General features: G+C 47.5%; 3 protein-coding genes across 3 annotated transcripts; 2 read left to right on the top strand and 1 right to left on the bottom strand.

Annotated features, from left to right (window-relative positions):
* Positions 1 to 432: 432 nt before the first annotated feature.
* N7478_001029 (uncharacterized protein) lies at positions 433 to 1,590 on the top strand (the record flags this gene model as incomplete). Its single annotated transcript, XM_056917244.1, has 1 exon — positions 433 to 1,590. One exon carries the CDS (start codon positions 433 to 435, stop codon positions 1,588 to 1,590), a length of 1,158 nt encoding a protein of 385 aa, XP_056785124.1.
* Positions 1,591 to 2,177: 587 nt separating this feature from the next.
* On the bottom strand, positions 2,178 to 10,141 carry N7478_001028 (type I polyketide synthase; the record flags this gene model as incomplete). The annotated part of the gene is made up of 6 exons (XM_056917243.1): positions 2,178 to 3,083; positions 3,136 to 3,456; positions 3,514 to 8,162; positions 8,217 to 8,754; positions 8,811 to 9,336; positions 9,411 to 10,141. 6 exons carry the CDS (start codon positions 10,139 to 10,141, stop codon positions 2,178 to 2,180), a joined length of 7,671 nt encoding a protein of 2,556 aa, XP_056785123.1.
* Positions 10,142 to 10,956: 815 nt separating this feature from the next.
* N7478_001027 (uncharacterized protein) lies at positions 10,957 to 11,846 on the top strand (the record flags this gene model as incomplete). The annotated part of the gene is made up of 3 exons (XM_056917242.1): positions 10,957 to 10,998; positions 11,070 to 11,088; positions 11,167 to 11,846. 3 exons carry the CDS (start codon positions 10,957 to 10,959, stop codon positions 11,844 to 11,846), a joined length of 741 nt encoding a protein of 246 aa, XP_056785122.1.
* Positions 11,847 to 12,040: the final 194 nt, after the last annotated feature.

Here is a 12,040-nt window from a genome sequence, read left to right as displayed (position 1 = left end):
GGTGATGCACAAAAGGTGGGGGCCTGACGGAAATACGAGATTGTATGGAGCACTTCTGTATATATTGATAGTTCAAAATAATGAATTCTGGACAATTCCATCCACGAAATTGGGTTTCTCTTCCAATACTTCTATTTGGGTCTTGTTTAAATATTCCGCCTGGCACATGCATACCATAAGGCTTCTAACTTCGACTGGTACACCCAGTGAGCAGTCCGGTAGCTTTTGAAATGTAACTGCCAACGATCTACATGAGGTTTCCCTGCACTACTCTCCCTGCATGAGGCTAACTGTTTTAGGAAACGTTCCCTCCCACGTTTTCTCCCGTGTTTTTCGTGTTTCGCTTACGGCTACAAAGATTGATTTTCATGAACAACGACATTTGCACGATCAAATGCTATGAGTATTCTACTTTCGGGTCTCGCTTTCGCGATGCCGTCCCTCGCGCAGTCCAACTCAACAGCTTTGGAGGGGTGGAAGCTAGATGACAACTCACGTTCAAGCTGGGACATTCTTTGGACCTGTCTTTCGACCATTTTTGCGTGCACCTGGACAGCACTGCATCTCTCTGTCCCAAGAGCTTCAAGGTCCGACGGACAAAATATCATGCGAAAGATCGTTGCGTGGATATTTGCCACGCTTGCCCCGGAGTTCATGGCGGGGACGGCATCGCAAGAACTATGGGTGGCATGGGTCGTGACAAAACGATGTAATGCTACATTCAAAGAAGTGGAGCAGAAGACCACCACGAGTGATGGCTCCTCGCCTCATTCAGGGACTCCTCGATGGAACCTCATTCACGGCTTTTGTATATATATGCATGGTGCTGTTTTACAAACCAGTGATAGACATTGCTTCCCAGTCCAGTACCAACATGTGGGTCTTCTCATTAGAGAAGGAGTTCTGAAGCCCCATCACTTGAGAGCGCCCGAGATTAAAGATCGAGCCAAAGCAGACTCTCTTGCGAAAGCATTTACACTGCTTCAAAGCTTTTGGGTGACTTGCAACATCATTGCGAGAAGAGCCTATGACTTGCCCATTACGCCCATCGAGATTTCTGTAGTAGCCTACGTCGCATGTGTTGCGTTTACATATGGAACGTGGTGGCACAAGCCAAGAGATATGACAACGCCGATCACAATACCTTTGCCATATAACCGAGATAGCGAAGAAATGCCTTTAGGCTTGAGACATCTAACAGATTCAAAGCCAGATCTCTGGTTCCGCTTCCCAGAATATGATAAACAAGGCCATGTTCACGGTGTCATTGTCGAGTGTTTTTTCATAGTAGCCAACATTGTGGTTACTTGTTTCAAACCATCCCGTTGGAAGTCGATTTTAAAAAATGAACAAATGTTGATCGCTCCCATCGATGCGAGCACCTCTGAAGCTCCAAGTGTTGTAGCCAAAAAGCCTCGGGAGGATGAAAAGAGTATTCCAAAGACCAAATCATCTGGCTTGAAACCGCCGGTAAATCACGAATTGGAAGAAGAGAAAGGCTTTGACGATACTTTCATCGGAAATATCTACGGAGCGACTTTTTTCATATTTATCTCTGTCGTCTTTTGTGGAATACACGTCGCAGCGTAAGTGAAGGAATTTTTCAATCTTGAGTTTCCCCCATAGAACTAATATTCATAACAGATGGAGCTTCGTGTTCCCTACGAAGGCCGAGCAGATTACGTGGCGGGTCTTTTCGCTCGTAGCACTGGGTATGGTTCTGCCAGGAGCCGTTGGTTTCTTTTATATGCTTTATCGAGGATATCAAGAATCTGAAGACAAGCAGTTTTACAGTCCTGGCGAGAAGCACTTACAGGCTTCTAGACTGTTTTGGATAATCTGGATGGCAATCTATTCCACTGCACGTTGGGGGAATCTTATACTTATGTTTGTTTCGCTCCGGGAACTGCCTGCTGGGTCCTATACCTCTATTGAATGGCTATCGAGTATTCCGCATATCTAATATATCCGCAAAGCGAGATCAGGATTAAATCTTGTCGTTATTCTATATCTGACAGACAATTACTAAAAGAAGCGAACCGCATGACATTTTGAAATTTGTACTCCGAAATTCAATCTTTGTGCTAGAAAAACAATTACAAAAAGAGTCCAAGCAATACAAAGTCCACCTCACGGGCAAGTGGCGAAAATATCGAATATTGTCTCCTAAGGCTTGTTTAGTCTTGGTTCGGTCGAGCCTCTGGCACATCCAGACCCCATTCAGTTTTCAGCTTGGACGTAATAATACCAGACTTCCTCATTATATGCTCAGAGAGAGCGGGTAGAGATTCACCAGCCAGAATCTCCAAAACCTGCATGTTTGCTTCCAACTCGCGAGTAATCCAATTTCTGATCTCAATAGCCACCAATGAATCCAGTCCGTAAATCGCAATCGGAGCGGCAGGGTTCATCTCTTCCATTGGACGCATTAGAATGCTAGACAGCTTCTGAGCAAGCGCAGTAACTATGATAGCTTCAGCAGCGTCGCGGCTCTGGCATTGTCGAATAGCAGTCGCGGGTGGTGTTTGGTCGTTAGATGTCACTGCGTCAGATAGGGCTCCTGTCCCGGCAAGGGTTGAAAGACGAAGAAGCTGGCAGAGCTTGGTATCTTTCACCCAGAAGGGCTGTTCAGATGCTGGGGTTGTTTTGACACCGTCGAATCCAACAACACAATGTCCGTTGCACGTTTCTTGCATCTCGTTTCTCATGGCAGCGGCAACGAGACCTCGAATGTCTGTTGCATCAACGGATTCTGTTCCTAGCTGAGCCGCAATCTCCTCACGCTTGGAATCGTCCGAAAGATATCCGACGCCGCGAACAATTGGGAGATCGATTGTAGTGTAAGGAACGCCGGAGGTCTTGGGGTAAGCGGCTAAGGCAGCCATGAACGTTCCACTCGCAGCATAGGGTGACTGCCCCAGGTTTCCGACAAAACTAGCCGCAGATGAGAGAGTAATGAAGAAATCCAGGTTTGAGCTTATAGTAGAGCTCTGGAGAGTGTTTTGAAGATTCCAAATTCCATGGATTCTGGGCTTAATGACAGCCTCATAGTCTTCAAGGCTGAGCTTTTCGAAAAGGGTATCCTGTGATCGTCATTAATAAATGCATATATAATGGCGGGATGTGGTCACTTACTCGGAGAACCATGGCGCCGTAGATAACACCGCGAACAGTAGGAAGTCGGGCCAACAATGGACGCAAACTCTCTTGAACACGCTCTGCGCATGATATATCACAGCGACAAACCTCCACAGTAATGCCCTGGCTAGTAAGGTCTTGGATGGTTTCCCGAGCTAGATCAGTCGAAGCTCCACTTCTCGAAACCAAAACAATATGCGTCGCGCCCTTCTGTGGCATCCAGCTAGCAATGTCGAGACCAATTCCGCTCGTACCACCAACGACAATATATGTGCTATCGGCACGCAAAAGCTTCTCCTCTTTTCGGGCAGGGTGGACCTAGTATATGTTAGCATCTTCTTTCCTCGTTTTTCAGCTGTTGTAAAGCTGGCATACCTTGACCATTGCATCGTCGGTCATTTCCACAACCATCTTTCCTATCACTTGGCCTCCTTGTAAGGCACGGAACCCATTCTCAACCTCTGATATAGGAATAGTAGTGACGGGCCAACGTTTGTGAGCATTCGAGTACGCGAAAGTATAGAACGCCTCTCGCATCAATCGTCTTGTTAGCTTGGGTCGCTTTTCTCGTACCACACCGAGATCGACGGAAGCAAAAGAGACATTATGGTGGAAATGAGCCATCTCCAATCGAGAATTCTGAGTGATGTCTCTCTTTCCAAGTTCGATGAATCGGCCAAATGGAGCAATACATTCGAATGTAGCTTGCAGAGCATCACCACTGAGTGAGTTCAATGCAACGTCTACACCCTCTCCGCCTGTTGCATTAAGAATGCCTTTAGCAAAAGAAAGGTCACGACTGAAGAATATTTGCTCCTCTTTGATACCATATGTCTTTATCAAAAACTCCTTCTTCTCGACACTTCCGACCGTCGCAAAGATATTGGCGCCAATATTCTGAGCGATTATGATAGCCGCTTGTCCGACTCCACCAGCAGCTGCATGAATGAGGACACTTTCATCGTGAGATAGGCGACCAAGCTCAATAAGAGAATAGTATGCAGTGCAGAATACCGCAGGGATTGATGCCGCAATTGACCATGGCATATCAGATGGAATGACCCATGCGCAGGATGCTGGGCATCGGGTGTAGGTTGAAAGAGAACCAGGCGACATGGCACTAACTCTATCTCCAACACTGAAGTCGTTGACTCCAGCTCCCACTTTTGAGACAACTCCACTGCACTCTTGACCGAGCTTATCTCCACGTAGCTGGCCCATCGCCATTAGAACGTCTCGGAAGTTGAGACCAGTACAGCGTACGCGAATTTCAATGTGATCGTCGGGCAAAGGCGTATTTCGAGAGGCGTCATCTGTGAAGTATAGCTCATCGAGCACACGGCCCTGTCCAGCAGTAAGCCTCAGCGCTCTGTCCTGTTTGAACATTTGTAACTGAGGAGGTGCATCAGATGTTTCCAACTGAACGCTTAGGTTGAGTGCGGGATTGTCTAGCAGACGAGGCAAGGAAACATGCCCGTTACGGACAACAAATTCCATATCACCTTGATTTAGTTGAGATTTATGGCAGAAGGCACTGTCAAAGACATTGATCATGTGCTGAACTGCCTCCGCATCAGGCATACTCTCCTTGTCGCCAAGGTCAAGAGTAGCAAAATGCACACCTGTCTCGGATCGAACAGTACGGGCCAGGCCAATCGCCATGTTAGAGCCGAGTGATTGGGGGTCTGACTTGGTGTGGCGAACAATCCAAAGCAATCCTCTTGCACGGCTGACAAGGCGTTGAAACTCTTGGAACTTTTGAGAGGTAAGGTTGGCCAAAATAGAGCGGTCCATACCACCAAGGAAGATACACCACTTGTCTGTAATGTCAACGGCACTGAGATCGGAAGCATTTGTTGGAGCGACTCCAGTGATGTTCCTCAATCCAGCATCAAGACTCAGTGACGAGACGCTACCAATTGAATCGCTGTCGATTATGATGATGTCTCCGGGGTTTTTCGGTCCTGTCTCGAGGGTATTGGCTGTTGACACCATAACGCAACCGGTTTGGTAAGAAGCGCCTGGATATCCTTCTACACAGATGTCAACTCCGGAGAAGTCGTTCGCTTGCATAACTCTGGACCATCCTTCTTGAGTAAGTAGAGGTCCATCTTGACGAACCTCCTCATTTGCCAGCCACCATCCAGGCAGCAAAGCAAACGGGAAATGAGTAGCTGTAGATTTGGTCTCCTCAATCAGCATGATCTTTCCTCCAGGCTTCATAAGAGTCCTAATATTTGCCATGGTTTCGTTTATATTAGAAGTGGCATGTAGGACATTGCAGGCAATCACCAGGTCGTAGGTGTCGGACTTGAAGCCCTGCTCCACGGGATCGGTAGAAACATCCAGAGTTTGGTAGGTCATGAGATGATTCCAACCCTCAAACTTTGCCTTTGCCTTTTCAAAGAAGCCAGGAGAAATATCTGTATAGGTATAATGGCCAAATCGAGGCGTCGATCCTGGCTCGTTTCCACCTAAGCATTCTAAGATGGGTAAGGTTGCACCACCAGTACCCGCGCCAATTTCGAGAATATTAAGATCGGGATTTTGGTGCGCCATTTTATCGATGCAAACTGATGCATTTGCGTAGGACTCACGTAGACCATCGAGATCTTGGTAGTAGTCTCCAAGCATATCGTCTTCGAGCATCAACGTCAGTGCGTCATCCTTCCCGCGCAGAATACCTGGAAGACGTTCGCCAACGAAACAATTCAATCTGCCTGCACCGTTGGCGTTGCGGGTTTGCTCAATCAGTTCAGGAGATATTTCTTGCACGGGAGAGGTTTTGCATGTCTGCTGGGCCCAGCGGTAGAACTTCTGGTGATGACTCTGGAATGTCGGAATCTCTTCTTCTGGAACAGATTTAATAAGCTTGCGAAGCCAGTGAACAGCGATATTCTCCAGGTGATGCATCCTCTCGCCTCCCTTTCCATCATCAACTTGGGGCCGCGCGATCTGTCGGTAGCTGTCTTCAGAAAGAGTCTCGAAGCAGGGCTCCCACCGCACTTTATAACACATGGGATCGGGACGATTGCCCTTGTGTCCTTTGATGTCATTTGAGATGGGCACTAAATTCATTCCGTCGATTTCAATAACAACATCAGTCGACCCACCCGGTCGGGTGGCAAATATACGATTGCTCTCAGGCGTGCTAGGGGACTCTATGCCAGACCGGAATCCAAAGAGCTGGAGTGGAGCGCCGGCAGATAGTTTGTAATCAAGCGATAATGTAACACGATCGAGGTGAGACGGGACGAACGTTTGCTTGCGGCCTGGTTGCCCAAATCCCTGGAGAAGCCACATAACCTGACAACATAGATCGAGTGTAGCTGGATGAGCAATGTGATCAACCTCGTATTCATTAGGCATTGTACTCTTGGTATTTGGTACGCAGATGCTAGCCAATGCCTGGCGAGATTCATCGACCGAAATATGAGAAAGTCCTTGGAATAGTGGTCCATAGTTAACCCCGCCGCTGGCGATGTTCTCGTAGAGGGTCTTTGAATCAACGGGGGATATGCATGAAGCTTGCATTTTAGACATAGTCTGCGTGAGATCCCGCTCACGGAGGCTCTTTTGCCTAGACCCGTCGATTGGATTTGATTCCTTTACCTCATTAGCCGTCACAAGCCCATTACAATGTTGCTCCCAGCCTCTTCCCTCGGTCCAAGAAAATACTTTGAACTCGTGCCAGCCAAGACCTGAAGCTCCTGGGCCTTGATTCCGAGATGGACATAATGTGAACATTGTTTCAATGGGGGTATTATCCGGAATACTGAGAGCGCGATTGATCGATATGTCTCGGAGCTCGATCTTTCCTGGGGATATGTTATGCATAGTTGCTTGCTGTTTGATTGCCTCCATGGCCATGGCCAAAAATCCAGTCATAGGAAAAACATTGTTGTCATGAACGCGGTGCTGACGAATCCAGGGATGGTCATCCGCGCGAAGGATATTGCGCCAACGAGGTTCGATATCAAGATTCTCTATGCAGAGAGATCCAAGCAAATCACTGCGTGGAAACTTTCTATGGAAGAGATTACTTCCCAATCGCGAGGTGAACCAGTATCGTTCGCTATGGTTCCAGGGATATGTCGGGAGGTTTGTCAGAACCTGAGGCTTCCTACTGGATTTATTGGGAAAGTTAATGGCTTTGAAGTTGACATCCAAGCCTTGAGTGAACATGGAGGCTGCTAATTCCTGCACAGCATCAATTCCATCAAGCTTTCTGTGCAGAGTGTGTGCATAGTGTAGTGAGCGCTTGGGGTCATGAGACTGAATTATGTCTTTCACGGGGTTCTGAAGCGCCGGATGAGGTCCAACTTCGACAAGGGTGTTGATTTTGCCACTTTGTAGCTTGGTGTCCCAAAGACTTTGCACACCCTTGACAAACTCAACACGGGACACCAGATTTTCAACCCAGTATCCAGCATCCAGGGCGCTTGCTGGGACTTCTTTGCCGTACACGGTTGAGTGGAAGGGAATTGCCGAGAACTGAGGGGCAATCTTTCCAAGTAAGGAACGGTACTGTTGGGAAACCTTTTGCATATGATGGGAGTGGTAGGCAACATCGACATGCAGCATGCGGGTAAATATGCCTTCTTTGTCGAGGGCAGTTTGTAAATCCGTCACCACATCCCTGTCTCCAGATAATGTGATGCTCGAATTGCTGTTGACACAAGCAATGACCGCTCGTTGACCTCGCATGGCATCTAAGATTTGTTGAACCTCTCCAGCGTTTGCACCAACAGCTAACATGGCACCATTGACGGTACTGTCCTTGGCCACCAGATCAGCTGCAACACCTCGACAGTATGCAATGCGAACACATTCCTCTAACGTGAGAATTTTGGCAGCATATGCTGCTGCAATCTCTCCACTGGAGTGACCAACTACTGCCTCTGGCTTAATATCCCATGATGACAGCAGGTCTACGAGGGCCAGCTGAACTGCTGTACATGCTGGCTGGCTCATGTATGCCGCTGAAATTTTGCTTTCTTCTGCACTTTCTGATTGAATTTCGTCTGTCGGGGGATATTAGAAGATTGAAGCCACGCTTTAGAACAGACAAAACTCACCAATTATAGAAAATGTTGCTCCAAGAGTCTTCAAGCAAGCATCAAAATCTTGCATTGTTTTGCTGAAGACCGGGTATCTTTGCAGAAGCTCCTTGCCCATACCATGCCACTGTGCCCCTTGACCTGTGAACACAAATCCAATGCTTGGTGTTCCGGTTGAGCGAGTGGGCTCTTTGATACCCGCCAGTGTGTCGATGAGCTCAGTGTGTACGCTTGCTGGAACAGCCATACGCCATTGAAAATGGGTGCGTCGTTGACCCAATGTATAGGCCAGGTTGTCCATCAAACTGTCTGTGAAAACGGGAGGGTGACGGTGGAGGTAAGAGATAATTTCATCACCCATTTTAGACGCTGCTTGCTTGTCGTACCCGGATACGACATATACCCTGCGAGTAAGTGGATCTTCATTCTGTCCTCCTTGTCCTCCGTGGATAGGGCCACGCTCGAGTACAACGTGGGCATTGGACCCGCCAAAGCCAAAGTTGTTCACGCTAGCGAAGGTTTTGCCCCGGGGCCAGGGTACTAGCTTCTTAGGAACCTGAAATATTTTGTTAGCTTTCAATTTCTTTGAGCCAGTTTGATTGCCGGTCTTACCTTCATGTTCCACTTATCCATGGGGATTTCTTCGTTCGGCTCATCAAAGTTGCAATTAGGGAGCACAAATCCACGCTCCAGCATCAGTGCAGTCTTGATCACAGAAACAATTCCACTAGATCCCTCCAAATGTCCGACATTCGATTTGAGAGATCCAATAAACAATGGTTGTTTTGGCGTGCGCCCTATTCCAAACACAGCATTCAGAGCCCTCGCCTCCAAAGGATCCCCAACCTTGGTTCCTGTTCCGTGGGCTTCAACAAAACCGGTCATGGCAGGGTCGATTCTTGCTTTCTTGTAAACTTCCCGCATCAATTTTTCCTGGGCTTCACTGTTTGGCATTGTGATACCTCTGGTCCGTCCATCTTGATTTATACCACTGTTGACTATGACGGACCGAATAGCATCGCCAGCAGCTTCTGCTTCCTCCAAAGATTTCAATATAATACATCCGGCCCCTTCACCTCGGCCAAATCCAGTCGCTCTGTGATCAAATGCATACGTCTTTCCGGTCGAGGCAAGCAATCTATTTTCAGGTACAATGTCAGCTACCATGACCCATTACAATATTTGTGATTGCCGGTCGAAAAGAACTCTTACCTGGATTGAGTCATAGATATAAATGCCTCTGGAAGTAAATTCAAGTGGCAACCTCCCACAATGGCCATTTTACATTCACCATTTCGAATACTCTGGCTGGCTAAATGCAATGCAGCCAAACTGGAAGAACAAGCCGTATCAATCGTTACGCTAGGACCATGCAGATTGAAGTAGTACGACACCCGATTGGACTGGAGAGCAGTCGCAGTTCCTGTGGCTGAAAGCATCGGAATATTTTCGGCATCCAGGCTGTTGTTTACATCGTAGTCTGGATGAGAGGCTCCTGCGAACACTCCGACGTTCTTCCCGATAATGGAAGTACTTGAAATGCCGGCGTTCTCTAGTGCTTCATAAACACATTCAAGCATAATTCGCTGCTGGGGGTCCATCGATCGCGCCTCTTGGAGGGTGATACTGAAGAATGGAGCGTCGAATAGCCCAACATCCTCGGTCAAAAAATGCGCGCCTTGGTTGTTGAATGAACCCGGTCTGTCGGGGTTCCCATGATAAAATCCTTCGCTGTTGAATCGACTTTTCGGTATTTCAGACCAGGTGCTTTTTTTCCGTGAACACATGTCCCACAGATCATCCGCGGTTGTCACTTGTCCTGGAAGGCGACACGACATGCCGATAATCGCCAACCGTTTCGGAACATCGCCCACCATCTCTTCCTCCTCAATGGTCTTGTCGGGAATTGGGGTACCGCTCCCAGACGGTGGCTGGAGACGCATATTGGGCGTATTAGATCACGTTTGACCGTTAAAGAAACAAATCATGTACTAGAATCTGAAATGACAGTCGAAGTTGGCAAATATCACACAAAATAATGAAAAAATGTCCGAAATTGATCACGGAAAAATATTTGCGACAAGGTATGTTCACGAAATATCGATGAAGAAACTTTGAAGTGTTTGCCCCTTTCCATGTGTCTTGTTGACTGAATTAGAAAGCAAAGAAAGGATGCATATGGCTGTATAGATGAGGCCGCCCTTGCATCACCACCAGCTGTATGGTTGTCGATCCTTTGTCCAATAGTCACACTCATACCGGAGACTTCCACGCTAGATCGGTAGGGATGGGACAGCTTCAAGTCTCATTCCGCTCATCCTTGATGACGCATTCAAATATAGAGTCCAATGTGCAGGTCGGACGGGCCGATGGATGGCACCATGCAGCGGACCTGGAATTCCCCTCCTCCGTCTCATGGAGTTTTGTGGATCGCCACTATACTTACATATCTGGTTTCAAAAGACTCAATAGTCTTAGCCATACCGGACCTGTAGTTTTCGACCTGACTGCAGCTATTCCGCCACTGTCTGATTCTGTGAATCACGCAGCCCTTGCTAAGGTGAGGGCGCATGGCGCATTCCAGGATAGGGGCACATTTTACTTTTCTCCTTTTCCCTTTCTCCGACCCTGGCAAGGGATTCCTTAGCAATAGCTTTCTCTTCGCGGTAAGCTTTAGTGACGCGCGCAAGGTTATCAATAGCAGCACGGCGATTTTCTCTCTTGAACTTGCATCAATGAACACGATCTTACAGTCATCATGAAATTTTTATGTTTACCCGGAGGATACTCCAACTCCAAGGTATATAGTCTATACTAATCCATACTTCCATTATGAAACTCCCAGGCTGACAGAATCTTGGTACGATCTAGGCCCTCCAAACACAGCTTGGTAAGCCTACATATTCAGATGTCCCATATGAGGCACCCATCGAGAGGGAGACTAATGGAGACTAACTCACCCATGTAGGGCCATTTTGTGACGCACTCAGATCAAATGGCGAAGCCAACTTCTTCTTCACTCAGGGAACATCCCCGGTGAACCCACCACCCGAATTCCAGGGTTTCTTTGGACCACCGCCAAACTATACATTCAATACTGTCGACTTTCCTGAACTCGTGAAGTTCAACATGAGGGATTTCCCAAGACGCGATACCCCCGAGGCAACAATCAAATATGCGATTCAAAAGGCCGGAAATCCTACCTTCTCCGCAGTTGCAGCTGCGATGACTCGATTAATTGATCTTCTGGATAGCGATCCAGAAATTGAGGGCCTCATCGGTTACTCCGAGGGCGCTGAAGTAGCCGCAAGTCTCATTCTAGAAGAAGAAAGGCGCAGGAAAGCATTTGGAAGAATACCGCGAATTAAATGTGCTGTCTTTATTTGCGGCTGGCCTGCCAAAGATCCAATCTCTGGTAGCATCGTTTTGGCCGACGATTTCGATTGCGAACCGATCACTATTCCCACTTGTCATGTTGTTGGGGCAGCGGATCCGTTCCTGGATGGATCTATGGCGCTTTACAATTGTTGCGATCCGGATACGGCAGACTTATTCGACCATGGTGGTGGCCATGTTATCCCCCGCAATAAGCAGACTCTATCTGATCTTTCTGAGGTGATCCGAGATATGATCATTTCTGTGGCATAGACTTGGGCCGTCTCTCAATTTTTTCTTTTCTTTTCCCCCCATGTTTTCGAAATGTACTTCTCTGTTCACATATAACTGCGTCTGATACTTTGATCTCACTACAAGATGGATCTATTCATGTGTCAACTTGAAAAACACGGTGTTATTCGGTATATTATTTTGGTTTTACTTTCCAGATGTGCGATACTTTCAAT

The sequence above is a fragment of the Penicillium angulare genome (assembly GCF_028827245.1).
Source record: "Penicillium angulare strain IBT 27051 chromosome Unknown utg000001l_segment0_segment0, whole genome shotgun sequence".
Classification (NCBI taxonomy): domain Eukaryota; kingdom Fungi; phylum Ascomycota; class Eurotiomycetes; order Eurotiales; family Aspergillaceae; genus Penicillium; species Penicillium angulare.
The sequence above is the reverse complement of the archived record's forward strand: the minus strand, read 5'-3'. Positions and strand labels throughout refer to the sequence as shown.